The following is a 15,691-nucleotide window of genomic DNA, read 5'->3' as shown; positions in this document are numbered from 1 at the left end:
ACGCTGTTGAGATTTGTAGCAGCTTGGGCTGCAAGACATGTGGGTAGCCCACTTGTCTTTTCACAGGTAAAACATAACATTGACGTAATTATGCTATTGGCGCAACAAATACTTGTTTTCCAGAAATTTGATTACTGTATGTAATCCATTTAATATTTGTACAATTTGTATAGCTGGGATAAGTTTGAGCGCTAATGGCAGAAACAGCCGTGTTAAAATAATGCATAGAGTGAAACGTTTTGGAATCTTGAGTTTTTATAGGCTGCAGCTCTAGTGACGCATAGATTGACGTGTGTCTCCGCCTACCAGACAATGCGGGACAATATGGGCGTATGATTTGGACGAGAACGAGAACCTCGTTGCGCTTCCATTTAATAGTTTTGACTACTGGCCACCATCCTTCTTAAAACGGGAACATGGCAACCGCGGCTAGTCGATATTATAGCGAAGACGGTAGGGCGACCAAAAGACAGAAAACCGACGGAATGTCAACGGTGAGCAAGTTGTTGGGTGTATACGAGCTTTGTATTGCTCGCACAACGTGAGTTATGCGAGTGCGCCAGATGCTAAATTACGAACACGGTTTCGCTCAGAACGTCTCAAATTGTTCCCTTTTTGCTTCCAGCTATAACATTTCTGCGTAGCTAATGACTAACTTACAACTCAAATTACCCAGTAGGTCGTGCTATGTACGTCGGAATGACGGCATTTCGGGCGTTTTTGCCCCGCTAGGCCTTAACCCGAGCTCGGTGCTTTGTTCTCGCGCCGGCAACTACGTAACCTTTAGCTATCCTGTATGCTAACAGCTAACTGGTTAGCCTCTGTTTTACCCAACTTGCAACGTTTGTTACCGTGCAAATGCAAGTCCAGTCGTATATAAACATATATTTATTTACACAGTGCTTACTTTCCCCATCGTACGATATGTATTTACTTTCTAGAAGTAACTAGTTTTAACAGTTGGCCCCATTGCTACTTGGATAAGCTAACTCGGACCCTATTTAATCAAGCACTCCCGATGTTTGGTCAGACATGGCGCGGACCCCATGTTTTTTTTAAGCCAAGTCTTGCAAATATATTGTAAATACAGCGAAAGCAGCACATTTTTGCGTGGCTGTTATTTTGCCGTGACCGGTAACTCTCCACCTAACTGTTTTATTATTATTTTTTTGCCGTGAATCGTGCGAGAACAAGTACAATTTCTGCGCCGGTGAATGTGTTGTCGTTATGTGGAGGTTAGAAGTTTAATGCCAACATTTTGAAAAAAAAAAATTATGTAGTGTGTGACATTTAAAGGAGACTCATGCTTACTATCCATTTCTGTCGTAGGGCTATGAAGATCCTCACAAAACCCTTCCTTCCGTGGTGGTGCACGTCCGAGGCCTGGTAGATGGTGTTACGGAGTCGGATCTGACAGAGGCCCTGCAAGAGTTTGGAACCATCAGGTGAAGAAAACTGAGATCAAATGTCTGTGGTTTTGATTGGGGAAACATGCAATCTTTGGTTATATTGTTTCTTCAAAATTGTCACCATATGCCAAGAAATTGTGTGCAGTTTTGTGGTATTATATAAAGGGGCAACTAAAAACATTGACTAGAACAACACAAAATGGAGAGCATTCATTTTCCAAAAAGTACCAGGGGAATGTTGAGACGTTACACTTTTTAACTATTTACACGGGCAAATCTTAAACTATTGCACTACAATTAATTCCTAATTAAAGGTTTTGAGTACAGTCAAAATGCTGTATTGACGTAGTATATAAACACTGACACTCAAAATAATCTTCCCACCCCTCTTATTTTACAAGCTATGTCGTGCTGATGCCCAAGAAGCGCCAGGCACTGGTAGAGTACGAGGATATGAACGGCTCGTCCACAGCGGTGACCTACGCTGCTGACAACCAGGTGTACATTGCTGGCCACCCGGCCTTCATCAACTACTCCACCAGCCAGAAGATCTCTAGGCCAGGCGACTCTGATGACTCGAGGAGTGTCAACAACATACTGTTACTCACCATCATGAACCCCATCTACCCCATCACCACGGTGAGTGAGTCAAAATAAAAGATTTGGCGTTGCCTCTGTTATCTCTATACCAGATGCCATACTTTTTTTCCTCTACAGGAGGTACTTTACACCATCTGCAACAACTGTGGCCCTGTCCACAGAATTGTCATCTTTAGGAAGAACGGCGTACAAGCCATGGTGGAATATCCTTTCAGAGTTGGCAGTATATAGTATAATATAGTCTTTATCAAAAGGGTAATAACCATAGCAGAGTGAAGTATGCGGCGCTCCATTTTTTTTCCTTTTCAGTTCGGCCCATTGAGCGTTTACAGTAATGAGAGTCCTGTAATATTTATTATCTTTTTTTTATTTTTATCATTGATGTCTGTCTGACTGCAATATACAAAAAGGGAACATTTAACATTAAAGATCATTTTCATGGTTTAATTAATTATATGTAAATGAATGACTAGTAAATAACAAGGTGACACCTTAACTTCAATGTTACATTTGACTCTGTGCAAAGTGCCCAGCGAGCCAAAGCTTCTCTCAATGGAGCCGACATTTACTCTGGATGCTGCACGCTGAAGATCGAATACGCCAAGGTACTCCCAGTGGACCCCACACTCAAAGAATATGTCCTTAACATATTGGTTATTTATTTTATTTTCCCATCCAAACATGTCTTTGTGCTTTGTTCCCTCAGCCCGCTCGGTTGAATGTGTTCAAGAATGATCAAGACACTTGGGACTACACTAATCCCAATTTGGGTGGATCAGGTAATACCTCTCACACATACAAAAACGTAATGACAGACACATGCATCACAATGTCAACATCACCAAGTGTCACACAAGTAGTCCCCACGTGATGTGGTCACACAGCAGAGGGCACATTCACATCTTCAACACAAAACACTGTTGTGGTTTTAAGTATAAAACCCACAAGTAGCCTGCGACTGTGTGGCGGGAATGTCAGCAACGCTTTGTTGCGGAAAACGGCGACATTTACATGCAGCTCGCAACTGGTGTTTTGGCATCGCTTGTTCTGTTCGGGCCAGCCTGAGCAATGTTAATGTTGTATTTCCGCTGCTTGTGTTGCTTGAAGTCACTGGTATACAGTAGAACCCCCCAACTGTCTCAAATTTTTTAGTACAACCTAAAATATTTGGTGCGGCAAGTACTGCCATAAAGAGCAACATTAAAATGTAGTTGCATAGTACGACAGTGTGAATAAAATGAGGCAGATTTTATTTCTAGTAAAGGTGCAACAATTAATCGATTTAATTGATTGAAAATTAACTCTATGATCATTTTTTATGTCACTTTTGTAAGTTTCAAGTGATTTCAGTTACCACTGTGGCTTTTTCTTTAATTAACAAGTTTGTCCACAAGTGTGTTCTTAGATTCAATCCATTGATTGACCCAAGCTTGTTGAGTCTCGCTGCTTAAGATACATTTTCCATAAAAATTGTGATCACGTTTCAAATTTTGTGCATTGTATTTTTAATGAAAATACAAAGTGTTTTTTTTCTGTGGTGTTTTGAATTAAAAGAAAACACAGAAATTGTAAATTGTTGCTTAGCACATTTATTGTCCTGGCCTTATTATCGATCGTAAAATGGTGGTTTCGTTTTAGGGCCATTGGGCTTGAGAAGCATACACTATCTCAAATTCAGTTTTTATTTTATTTTATAATTTTTTTTTAATCTCCTGTGTTAAGTCAAATATTTTGACATGCATGCTTTTCGCTAGTTGTACATGTACCACATCTATTAGTTGTATGTTTTAATTGTTGCGCTCTCATGATATGCATTCGTGTGAAGCACTTTGCGTCTGCATTCTTGTGCACACAGCCGCAGCTTGTCAAATGTGCACGTCAATCTTTAACATTTTTTTCCCCCCCTTGAGTCTTTTTTCTGGAAACACAACTGATCTCCTACAGTTACACTCGGGCACAAACGCACTAAAGTCACAGAAGGGGAGTGGCAGATACATGCTGACGTCATCGCTGCCACCTTGTGTTCTCTAAAGAGGACACAGTCCCTCTCTCACACACCCCCCCGCCCTCCCAGTCAAGACTGTGTGGGACTTTATTTCTCCTCGCGAGCCGTGACGACAGCGCACACGTCTAGAAGGTGCCGAGCTACGCTTGGTCCCAGACACATCGAGGCGCTCCAAAATCTTCAACACCACACCCCCCTCCCACTCCCACTTCCAGTCATCATCATCACCACCACCACCACCACCACCCCCCCCAAAAATGGAGGCTGACACCAGTGAGGACAACACACCCACCCAGAACAGACAAAAAGGGCCACACTGATGCGCCAACAGCACCACACACCGCAACTGATCCAAGCACGGAGAGCCGACTGATGAAGACACTGCTGACAACACCAGAACAGAACACGCAGGCCCATTTCTGCTGACTCAGCCTTGTCCTTCTCTACATGCCTCCTTGTATCGATGCTTTGTCTCCCCTTTCAGAGTCTAGAAGCTGGCTAAGTCCTTCCGCGTGAGGCCATGTTGCCTCGGGGGCCGGCCTCCTTCTCTCCCTCCTTAAGCGGACTGTTCCAAAAAGGGAACGGAAAGCCTGAAAGCGGGACCGGGCGGCGCTCGTTAAGACGCCGAGGTGGCCAGTTGTATCTATCGCCCTCCGCTAAAGAGGCTATGGGTGTGCGATGAAATGAGTAATGGAGTGGTGAAGCCACCGCAGCCTGCCTTCCTGTGTGTGTGCGCATGCAGTAAGTAACACGAGAAGCCTCCTCAGCACCCAACATGGCCACACCTCACTTTTTTTTTTTTTTTTTTTTTACACTCTCCGGACTGCCACCAGTTCAGTGTTGAGAAACCCCTTTTCTCTTGACGCCACGTGTCAAGCTTGTAGCCGAGGTGCCGGAAGCGAGGGCCTGTCGCCACACAGCTTTACTGCCACCTTAGTTAAAGTGACGTGACCCCCCCCCCCCACTGCCTCTGCCACCCACTGTGCTGACATTGTGACCGTATAACATGGCCGCCTCTCTGAATGTGTGTGATTGTGTACCCGTGCAGATGGCGACGTGGATGGCAATGGGAGCAACGCAGGTGTGTTTTCTTTCTCCAAAGTATTTGTCTTGCCCCTGTTTGACAGTTTGAACTCACCCCCACCCCCTAACCCTGCATACACCTTCAACCCATCTGTCTGCCCCCTCCGCACTAAATGCTACGTCTACCTCCCTTGTCTAAAGGGGACCATTTAATACAAATATATTAAAATGGTTGTATGCACATTGGCACACCCTGCAGTAGAGTCTTAATCTAAGGCATGTTACATGTTTAGTTTAGTTTTTCTCTTATTTCAATGACTGACACTGTTTATAGTGCTCTTGTGTTGGTGTTCTTGTGCATTTCTTTGTGTTGATGTGTGTTTATTTTATTTTTTTAACCCCCCTGGGCTGCCTCATGCTGTAATGATTTGGTTTCCTCTCAAAGATGACATGAGTACCAACCCCAACAAGCGTCAGCGCCAGCCCGCCTTGCTGGGTGACCACCCGCCGGAGTACAGTAAGACAATAAATAATTTAATGTAGGGCTGGGCGATATGGCCAAAACATGAAATCTTTTATTTATTTATTTTTTCCTTCAGTCATTCAGGACGATTACAATCCAATAATCCGTACAAATGTTTATTTAAAGGTTTAATTTATTCAAAAATTATTCCAGTGCAAAATGCTCAGGCAACAATAATGTATACTGATTCTAAATCAGTTTTACACTTAGACTTTTAACAGTCATAGTTTGTTCTTAACTACCACTATGGGGTATATGCCCCAGAGGAGGCGGAACTTCCGACTTCCTGTTTTTCCACTCATCAGCTTTGTTTCTGTTTCCTGTTTGCGCCGTGTGGGCCGCGTCCCAGTTCTTGCGCTTCCGCCTTTGTGCCCCTCGGCTGCGCGTTTCCATCAACGGGTGCGAGTGTGTCTGTCTCAGTTGTCCGAAGTATCTGAGAGTTGAGACGCCCACAGCGGGAGTGCAGGGGTGGGGCTACGAGTGTTGGAACGCGGCCACCAGTGGCCGGAAATGAAGCTGTTGGGTGAAACCCGCAAGTCCGTGGCATCTACCCCATTGAGTAGTTGGTAGCTATTAACATGTCTTGTAAACCACCCATTCAGCATTCTGACACATGTGGAAAATTACAACTCACAACATAACATCTGGATGGAACAGAACATAAGAACAACAGTTTTTAATAATCCGGAAGACAAAAGTTGGTTACGCGATTTTTGCAAATTTTCAACGATTCAATTTTCAAATTGACAGTCAATTGAATTAATTCAATTTATTACCCAGCCCTATAAAAAAGGCAACATCTTGTACGCCATGTGGATTGGTCGCAATCTCACCCTATGCTTCTAAGTAGCGGCGTCTGTCTCCATTACCCAGGTGGCGGCTACCACGGCTATGATGAGAACTACAGCTCCTCGCCCTACGAGAACCGCCGCATGGGTCCTGCGATGAGGGGCCGCGGCGGTAGAAACTACGGGCCCAGCTATGGGGCCCCGCCACCTCCCCCCGGCGAGTACGGAGCCCACGCAGACTCACCAGTGGTGATGGTGTACGGACTGGAGCCCGCCAAGATGAACGCAGACCGCGTCTTCAACATATTCTGTCTCTACGGCAACGTGGAGCGGGTCAGTACATATTTGATGCCTGTAGCATACTTGCGTAAGATTTAATGCACACAATCTAATGTAACTTCGAAGGTGAAATTCATGAAGAGCAAGCCGGGTGCCGCTATGGTGGAGATGGGCGACTGCTACGCCGTGGACCGCGCCATCACGCACCTCAACAGCAACTTCCTGTTTGGTCAGAAGCTCAACGTGTGGTGAGTGGACGCTCGTAGGCGAGAAGCAATTGCATCGCGCGTCATGCGAGACATCCCGTATGATCCCTCCCCCGCCGTTTCCGTGGACACAGCGTCTCCAAGCAGCAGGCCATCGTGCCGGGCCAGTGCTACGAGTTGGAGGACGGCTCCAGCAGCTTCAAGGACTTCCACGGCTCCAGGAATAACCGCTTCACGTCGCCCGAGCAGGCGGCCAAGAACCGCATCCAGCACCCCAGCAACGTGCTGCACTTCTTCAACGCTCAGCCCGATGTCACGGCAGAGATTTTCTCCCAGGTGAGTAGCGTACTTGAACACCAACTCGGCACCTGCCAGGCTGATTCAGCTGTCCCTTCTCATTCCAGATCTGTGAGGACATCGGCGTTAAGTCCCCCATCAATGTCAAAATGTTCACAAGCAAGAGTAAGTAAGAAGTCATTAAATCATTAGATTAATTTTTATTTTATTTTTATGGCAGTTGGGTTTGTATTTATCTTTTTTTTACTAGTTTCACCGTTTGCTGCCGCCTCCCTCAGTTGTCAGCTGACTGATGTTATCATTGTTTAGATTAGAATTTCAAAAACACGTTTTAGCAACTAGCAGTGATGCAATAAGCTGAGTTCTCACAGTATTTGTGAGTTGACAAAGTCTCGAGAATCCATCTTGTACCGAGCCTGCTGATTTCCATCTGTGGTTTGGACCAATCACAAAAAGTGTGTTTGGGGGCAGGGTATGCGCGGATGTGACGAAAACAACAAGCGCAGAGGCCTTGGGGAAACTGGTGGACAAATGCATGGACGCTGCAATTCTGTTTTTGCAGAATTACCCACAATTTCCTTTTTGAAACAACAACAGTAAGAGCGCTTTGTCCATTTTTAGCTGTTAAAGATGGTCATGTTTTTTTTTTTTGTTTAGTTTTTTATCTTGTGACGTTTTCATCCGTTGCCATGATTGGCCAAAACAAAAGTTTGGTAGGTGTTCACAAGTTGCCGCATTACCTAAACAGTAGGGATATAACGATAACGGCAATATTATAATATTGCGTCATTTCACAATATTAAAAGCAGCACTTCTGTTTAAAAAAAAAAAAAAAAAAGTAAGTTTGATTTCCGTTTGTGCAGTTCTAGTTTTCACCGGTTACGCGGGTGGGCGTGTCGGAAGCCAAGACAGGAGAATCGATGTGCATTGTAAGTGCGTGAAGAAAGACGCATAAGAAATTGATTGATTTCCTGGAACCTACATGTAATTTCCTAGAGAAAATAGATCTGATCCTATTTTCTCTGTTGTGGTTAGGCAATACTGTTATCACAATGCTTTTTTTAAATGGGGAAAATACGTGAATAACCATAAAAAATAAAATCGGTGGGGGGGGGGGGGGTCAAATGTCATCTTTTTATGTAGCTTTTCCAATTTTAAGTATATTCGGTAGGTCATCCACTCACCAAATCTAATGGGACGTCATGTTTTTCTCCCCCGTTTCCTCCACTAGGCGGTGCTGCTTCAAGTGACCGCAGTGCTTCCGGCCTGCTGGAATGGGAATCCATCAATGATGCCATGGAAGCGCTGGCTTTGATGAACCACTACCAGATGAAGAACTCAAGTATGTGGTGCACCACTTTTTCCCCATGTCAGTACTTTTAGCTAACTCCAGACTCTTTGTTTCAGCCGGTCCGTATCCATACACCCTCAAGCTGTGCTTCTCCACCGTTCAACATGCCAACTAAACACACGTTGGGTTTCAAGTTGGTGTGGACTCCACATGTTTATCAGTTTGTGTGAGGATGGGCAAATGTTTTAAGTGTCACAGTAACAACGTTCTGGTCTGCAGTCGTCTTTTGTTTTTGATTTCTGCTCATGGTGAGAGTCGATTGATTTTTAGGGTTGATATTGCCTTTCAAGCTGTTTTTATTTTGACACTTTTGTTGCTTTTTTTATGTAGTCATTGTCACTTCGTGACTTCAACATTGTCATCGTTTTGTTATAAGAAAATAAAAAAAATAGTGTCTGAAAGTGGATTGCGATGTCTGTCAAGTGGTTTAAATGAAATTTCGAAGATTTTTTTTATATAACTCACTAAATTTAATGAAGTAATTGCATCCAACAATGCAAGCACACTACAGCCAACAGTTTCTATTTACTGATGTCTTCAACACAGACTGATTGGATTCAGCTTATCTCACTTGAGGTGCATGAAAAGGTAATCTCCAAATTTTAGCGCTGTTTTTAATATGTATAAGAATGCCATTTTACATGTGTTCTCCCCCGCCATGTCACATTTTTTGGGCAAGTTTTAGTCTTAGTTGGAATGAATACAATACATTAAATTACCCCAAAGTATTTGTTCACCTGCCTCGACTTAATTTGTAGCACCGACACAGCTGCATTTGTATACAAGTGTGGTTGAATCACTGAATATATGACTAGATAGCCGATAGCCCATACACAGCTGTTGAAGTCACAGGGCGACCATCTTGCAGCAGACTACTGCATGAACTATAGGGTATGAGTACAGATGAAACATATACAGCTCACAAGCAGTTAGTATAAGGCTGGGGGGGTCACTATTTTTTAATTTATTTTTTAAGTAAAAAAATTAAATAAGTGGATGGATGGTATGTGCTGCTTTGAAGAATCCCTTTTTCTTTTTTTTCGCTCAGTTCCTTAGACTGCAATTTTATTTGGCAGAGGCATCTTTTGTTGAATTAGTTATAATTCTCTAAAAAAATGAACTCCTCTTGTTTATGTTTGACAAATTTAAAACATAATAAATTATGCTGTTTCTGCTAAATACGGTCTCAAATGTTCTTCAATGTTGATACTGTAAATGCATGATTGTATGCCAAGAAATGTTTCTTGGGAGGAGCATTATGGCAGCCTTGCGACTTCAAAAGTCTTGGCTTGTCGGCTATCCAGTTATATATTTAGATTAGTTGGTTGAATGGATCAGTGTTTTGGTGAACAGTTACTGCGCATTAAGTTTGACTCAAAGAGGTGCTACTACAAATATAAATACAGTAAGGCATTATTTTGCCAGAGAAAAAAAAGTTTTTTTTTTTCTTTATGCTACACTCAGTAAATAGGTGAATTTGCAAATGCAATAACCCCAACTAGGTGAGGATCCACTAGTACTAATCGATGTGTGTACTGTTTAAAAATATGTACAATGCCTTACTGTTTGTGTATTCTAGTGCTCACCAAAATAGATCAAAAATACATATGTACAACAAACCATTAAAATTCAAGAATGAGTGTTGATAAATAGGTTATGCTTGGTGGAACATCATTTACTCTTGACAAATTATCAGGGGAGAGCGCGAACGCAGTCCCCCACTACCAGAAATTGTGCAGTCGAGATTCCCACATTTGGGGAATTCGCAGAGGTCAGCACAGCCGGAGTGCAATGGCTGAGCCTCACCCTGGGTGAACCACCTTCTTGATCATGGTATCTCCCCTGCCAGGTAAGTATGAGTTGTGCAGATCACCAACGCTGAAGTCTTTAGCACACACACCATCTTCAGTCGTGTTCTCTTTTTGTAAACACGTGAAAATTCGAACACACACACATACAACGCTGGATGTGGAAGCACTCGTACACCCGTTATTAACCAGTTATTAACATTAACTAAACAATTGTCAAATTAGGGTTTAAGAATCTGCAAAAACCTTCCCATAATGCATTGCTCCTTACTCACAGTCCTATCCCCACGCCTTCCATCCATTGTAAAATAAGGCCATCCATTGTAAATATTAAATAAACATTTCTGGGGGAAATTCAAGTAAATATTCGCGAGAAAGGTATTAATCCCATAAGAATTCTATTAAAAAAAATAACGTCATATATATCATTTATACTCCCTCCTGTTATGGCAGACGTTAAACAACCGCCTTCACAGATCATCACACACCATATGTACAACAATATTGGCAAAGAAATGCAAGAGTTTGCTAGAGCTAACATCGAAAATATTTGTTTTGACAATTATAGGGGGTGCACCGTTCCTGGAGATACTGCAATACCAGGTCGATGCGTGGAGTGGACGGAGCAAGCCCCTATTCCATCTCCCAGTTCCAAAAATCAATTTAATATATGGTCCCCGGGTAGGGGACGTATCAGATATTAAACTGATAAGAACAGATACTACACTTGATCTTAGCCAAAAGGCCGAGAAGCGATAACCATAATGGGTCAGGGGCGACTAAGTATTTCCAGAGACTACAAGTTAAAGTTACGGTTGCACGCGTAGACTAATTATAATGTCACATAACCGACATGCCAAAACCCTATACACCATTTAGAATGAAAATGCGTCAACTGCGTTGTTTTTTACCTGCGCAAAGAACGTTTTGAACATTATGAACGTGTTCAGATGTTCGTGTGTTTGTGTGTGTTTTGTCCACGTGGTTCACGTCGACCCAATAGAAAGCGGCAATAAACTGAACTCCTTATGCCATGTGAGAATAGTTTTTAAAAACCGACGAAAATAATTTATCATTTGTAATAACAATCGGCTGTTGGTATATTGCTGTGGTCCAAAACAGGGCAGCTGTTTGACCAACATTTTGACAAAAATACATCATGCAGCTACTTCCTGTTCCTGCTTGCTAGCAAAATGACAGTAGCACTCTACCGCCATCAACGCAGTGGAGGTGAACTACACGCATCGATGAATTTGGTCGAGAACACGCGCGAGTTTCGTTATTATCGTTTATGAAAAATATGCTGCCAGCATGCAAAGTCACAAGTCACGAATGTTGACCGACCATCACAAGTTTCAACGTAAAAAATACAAAATAATAAATCAGCAACGATGCACTGCTCAAGGAAACAATACAAACAACAGTCGGATTTATGGCTCTTTAAAGGGAGCCGTTCGGTTAAAAGGGCTGTTCAAAAGACCAGCACTTCTATGTTTTTTTTTTTTAATTATTATTTTAAAACATAAAATTAGTGACACGTCGCTATTCGTGCCATACTTTATAAGGGGCATATTCTCCCCGGTGTTCAAGTCAGAAATGGCACCGCAGCTGCGCAGTCAGGAGGGTGGACTAAAGACTATGATTTGAAGGTAAAATGTCATATTGTGTGTTAATTAACTGCTTCCGTGTTCCGCTGTGTCTCGCCGAGAGCCTGCTGTTCTAATACACAGATACGGTCATGATTAACCGTGCGAAAGTTTTGAGAATTCAAAACTGTGCTAAGAATCAGTCAAGGCTGGAACTACACGTTATTTCTTATATTTTTTAATTTAACACGTAATCAGGGGAGAGCGCGGACGCAGTCCCCCACTACCACAAATTATGCAGTCGAGATTCCCACATTTGGGGAATTCGCAGGGGTCAGCACAGCCGGAGTGCAATGGCTGAGCCTCACCCTGGGTGAACCACCTTCTTGATCATGGTATCTCCCCTGCCAGGTAAGTATGAGTTGGATGCGGCGCGAGCACGAGAGTCATTCACGCGCACACTATGTGAAGCGATGGTTTCATAACTTGTGAACAATCATTCGGACATATCGGAACACATAACACACATACGGAAATTTAAAAGGTAGTGTAAGCAAATACACTGACAAATATGCGTTCTATTTGAGTATTTGAAGTTGGAGTCGGGAGTCAGTGGCTTCCCATAATGCATAGCGGCATCGAGAGATGATATCCTATCATTAAACTGCGTCTATTCACACATGCAACGTCTAAAATTGGGATAAAACAGAAATTACCCGACTACATTCAAAACAATGAACTTAACCGTAATGAGGTGCGTGCATGTGTGTATGCGTGTATAATGTATTAAATAATGCATTTTTTACGTCACAAACAGACAACACATCGGGTTAGGAGTGTGTTGGATGTGCATCTAAAATGCTACTGCCACCTACAGGACTTCCATTCACATGACATGGCGTGTATACTGTCGCGATCACAAAACTTTTAATAACATGACAGCAAAAGTTGCACACAAATGAATTTCTTACTAAGATTAAACACTTTATTAGTTTTACCTTCTCCAATAAGGCTGGTGCAGCACCCACTGCACCGTAATGTTCATCTAAAATGCTCCTATCATCTCATAATGTAAATATCACGTTTCTATTATTATACATACACGAACCAAAATGAATTAATGATACTTAATTATTAACATATTGTTTCAAAGGTTAAAGATTTCTTTGTATTTGACAATTTCAAGGGGTGCACCCTTCCTGGAAGTACTGCAATACCAGGTCGATGCGTGGAGTGGACGGAGCAAGCCCCTATTCCATCTCCCAGTTCCAAAAATCAATTTAATATATGGTCCCCGGATAGGGGACGTATCAGATATTAAACTGATAAGAACAGATACTACACTTGATCTTAGCCAAAAGGCCGAGAAGCATAACCACAATGGGTCAGGGGCAAGAACTTAATTCCAGAGACTACAACTTTAAGTTGCGGTTGCACACATCACCCGACACGCCAAACAACTACACACAGTTTAGAATGATAATGCGTCAACTGCGTTGTTTTCAACCTGCGCATCAAACGTGTTGACATTAATGTGAACGTTTTCAGATGTTCTGTGTTTGTGTATGTTTTGTGTCACGTGCTTTACATCGACCCAATAGAATTCGGCAATAAACCATGGATGAATTAATAAACTGAACTACTTCTGCCGTATGAGAATAGTTATTTTTTTAACTAACGAAAATAATTAGTAATTTGCAATAACAATCGGTTGATATAATGCTGTAGCTGAAACAGAGCAGCCCGTTTGACCAACATTTTGACAAAAAGACACTATGCGGCTACTATTTACTACTTCCTGTTTCTTACTTGTTGGCAAAATGACAGTAGCGCTCGACCAACTGCAATAGTCATTACATTCCGGTCTGGGCATTACTAAGTGGAGCGATCTCACGCTGATGATACTTTCATTTCCCTTTCATTTAATTATTTACATATTATCAGGGGAGAGCGCGGACGCAGTCCCCCACTACCAGAAATTGTGCAGTCGAGATTCCCACATTTGGGGAATTTGCAGAGGTCAGCACAGCCGGAGTGCAATGGCTGAGCCTCACCCTGGGTGAACCACCTTCTTGATCATGGTATCTCCCCTGCCAGGTAAGTATGAGTTGTACAGATCACCAACGCTGAGGTCTTTAGCACACACACCATCTTCAGTCATGTTCTCTTTTTGTACACACGTGAAAATTCGAACACGCACACACATACAACGCTGGATGCGGAAGCACTCGTACACCCGTTATTAACCAGTTATTAACATTAACTAAACAATTGTCAAATTAGGGTTTAAGAATCTGCGAAAACCTTCCCATAATGCATTGCTCCTTACTCACAGTCCTATCCCCACGCCTTTACACACACCCTCGCTTGCTTTGTCCTTGTCAGTAACAACATATCAATAAATTACCGCTGCTGACATCTAGTGGTATGTAGCAAACACTACACTCTTCAACAACAATGACTTTTTATTGTACTCATATTATTATGTATGTATTATTATTAATATAAGGCCATAAATTGTAAATATTAAATAAACATTTCTGGGGGAAATGCAAGGTAAATATTCGCGAGAAAAGCATTAATCCCATAATAATTACATTTAAAAAAAAAATAACGTCATATATAACATTTATGCTCCCTCCTGTTGTTATGGCAGACGTTAAACAAGCGCCTTCACAGATAATCACACACCATAGGAACAACAATACAATAACATTGGCAAAGAAATACATGAGTTTCGTTTGTTCGAGCTAATATATTAATAATTAAATTTTACAATAATAGGGGGTGCACCGTTCCTGGATATACTGCAATACCAGGTCGATGCGTGGAGTGGACGGAGCAAGCCCCTATTCCATCTCCCAGTTCCAAAAATCAATTTAATATATGGTCCCCGGGTAGGGGACGTATCAGATATTAAACTGATAAGAACAGATACTACACTTGATCTTAGCCAAAAGGCCGAGAAGCGATAACCACAATGGGTCAGGGGCGACGAAGTATTTCCAGAGGCTACAAGTTAAAGTTACGGTTGCACACATCGCCATCACGCCAAACAACAACTATCCACAGGTAATAATGATATTTCGTCAACTGTGTTTTTTTCAACCTGCACATCGACCGAATGCTTTCAGATGTTCTTGTGTTTGTGTATTATTTGTGTCACGTGGTTCACGTGGGACCAATAGAATGATAAACTTAACTCATTATGCCTTAGGTAATCGTTTTTTTTAAACTATGATAATAATTAGTCATTTGCAAGAACAGTCGGTTGTTGGTTTAATGCTGTGGCCGAAAGTTGGGGAGAGTAGAAGAGTTAGTTGATCAACATTTTCTCGAAAAGACACTCATGCGACCTGCCTTATAAACTACTTCCTGTTTCCTGCTTTGGTTAATGCCAATGGCTCTCTACCGCCACCAATGTAGTGGAGGTGAACTACAACCCTACCACACGTGGGTAAAGCATTTATCGTGCCACAGCAACGTCAAATCTGATGTAATGGGCATTTTATTGACTAATTAAAAGTTTCAACGTCCCAAAAATAGTAACCATTCATGCTCATGGAGGAGTAAAAAATACAAAAACAACAAGGGAGTGAAAGCTAAAAGAACACCATGTCAATTCACTGCATGTAGTTACTAGTCACACTGCTGTCAAGTGTAAACACACGGTAATGTAAGAAATGTCCTGTATATACGAACAGTTTGCTATAATATTTAAGTATAATATGGTGTTAAGGAAATTCCTGGTCACGATATAAGGCCTCCGAAATGCTTAATTAGCTTACCTGTTGATGGAAAGTGGAACACCCGTTA

The 15,691-nt window shown here is 42.2% G+C and overlaps 1 protein-coding gene and 6 non-coding genes across 7 annotated transcripts; 1 reads left to right on the top strand and 6 right to left on the bottom strand.

Annotated features, from left to right (window-relative positions):
• Positions 1 to 303: 303 nt before the first annotated feature.
• LOC144051793 (heterogeneous nuclear ribonucleoprotein L-like) lies at positions 304 to 8,887 on the top strand. Its single transcript, XM_077565217.1, has 14 exons — positions 304 to 494; positions 1,330 to 1,445; positions 1,811 to 2,048; positions 2,127 to 2,214; positions 2,520 to 2,614; positions 2,716 to 2,788; positions 5,063 to 5,095; positions 5,483 to 5,554; positions 6,434 to 6,681; positions 6,754 to 6,875; positions 6,968 to 7,169; positions 7,238 to 7,295; positions 8,362 to 8,472; positions 8,538 to 8,887. The coding sequence occupies exons 1-14, from the start codon at positions 417 to 419 to the stop codon at positions 8,594 to 8,596; spliced, it is 1,593 nt and encodes a 530-aa protein (XP_077421343.1). The 5' UTR covers positions 304 to 416; the 3' UTR covers positions 8,597 to 8,887.
• Positions 8,888 to 10,174: 1,287 nt separating this feature from the next.
• LOC144052725 (U1 spliceosomal RNA) lies at positions 10,175 to 10,338 on the bottom strand. Its single transcript, XR_013294280.1, has one exon. It is a non-coding gene; the product is annotated as a U1 spliceosomal RNA (small nuclear RNA).
• A 517-nt stretch (positions 10,339 to 10,855) lies between these two features.
• Positions 10,856 to 11,046, bottom strand: LOC144052740 (U2 spliceosomal RNA). The gene has a single exon (XR_013294294.1). It is a non-coding gene; the product is annotated as a U2 spliceosomal RNA (small nuclear RNA).
• A 1,084-nt stretch (positions 11,047 to 12,130) lies between these two features.
• Positions 12,131 to 12,294, bottom strand: LOC144052722 (U1 spliceosomal RNA). The gene has a single exon (XR_013294277.1). It is a non-coding gene; the product is annotated as a U1 spliceosomal RNA (small nuclear RNA).
• A 764-nt stretch (positions 12,295 to 13,058) lies between these two features.
• Positions 13,059 to 13,249, bottom strand: LOC144052744 (U2 spliceosomal RNA). The gene has a single exon (XR_013294298.1). It is a non-coding gene; the product is annotated as a U2 spliceosomal RNA (small nuclear RNA).
• Positions 13,250 to 13,816: 567 nt separating this feature from the next.
• Positions 13,817 to 13,980, bottom strand: LOC144052730 (U1 spliceosomal RNA). The gene has a single exon (XR_013294285.1). It is a non-coding gene; the product is annotated as a U1 spliceosomal RNA (small nuclear RNA).
• Positions 13,981 to 14,657: 677 nt separating this feature from the next.
• LOC144052741 (U2 spliceosomal RNA) lies at positions 14,658 to 14,848 on the bottom strand. Its single transcript, XR_013294295.1, has one exon. It is a non-coding gene; the product is annotated as a U2 spliceosomal RNA (small nuclear RNA).
• Between the last annotated feature and the right edge of the window lie 843 nt (positions 14,849 to 15,691).

The sequence above is a fragment of the Vanacampus margaritifer genome, chromosome 5 (genome assembly GCF_051991255.1).
Source record: "Vanacampus margaritifer isolate UIUO_Vmar chromosome 5, RoL_Vmar_1.0, whole genome shotgun sequence".
Lineage (NCBI taxonomy): Eukaryota > Metazoa > Chordata > Actinopteri > Syngnathiformes > Syngnathidae > Vanacampus > Vanacampus margaritifer.
Note: the sequence above shows the minus strand (reverse complement) of the source record. Positions and strands in the feature narration are given on the sequence as shown.

Coding starts and splice junctions, on each gene's coding strand:
- LOC144051793 (XM_077565217.1), top strand. CDS start 417: ATGGCAACCGCGGCTAGTCGATATTATAGCGAAGACGGTAGGGCGACC. Junction 5,096..5,482: donor TGGCAATGGGAGCAACGCAG/GTGTGTTTTCTT, acceptor TTCCTCTCAAAG/ATGACATGAGTACCAACCCC. Junction 7,296..8,361: donor CAAAATGTTCACAAGCAAGA/GTAAGTAAGAAG, acceptor TTCCTCCACTAG/GCGGTGCTGCTTCAAGTGAC.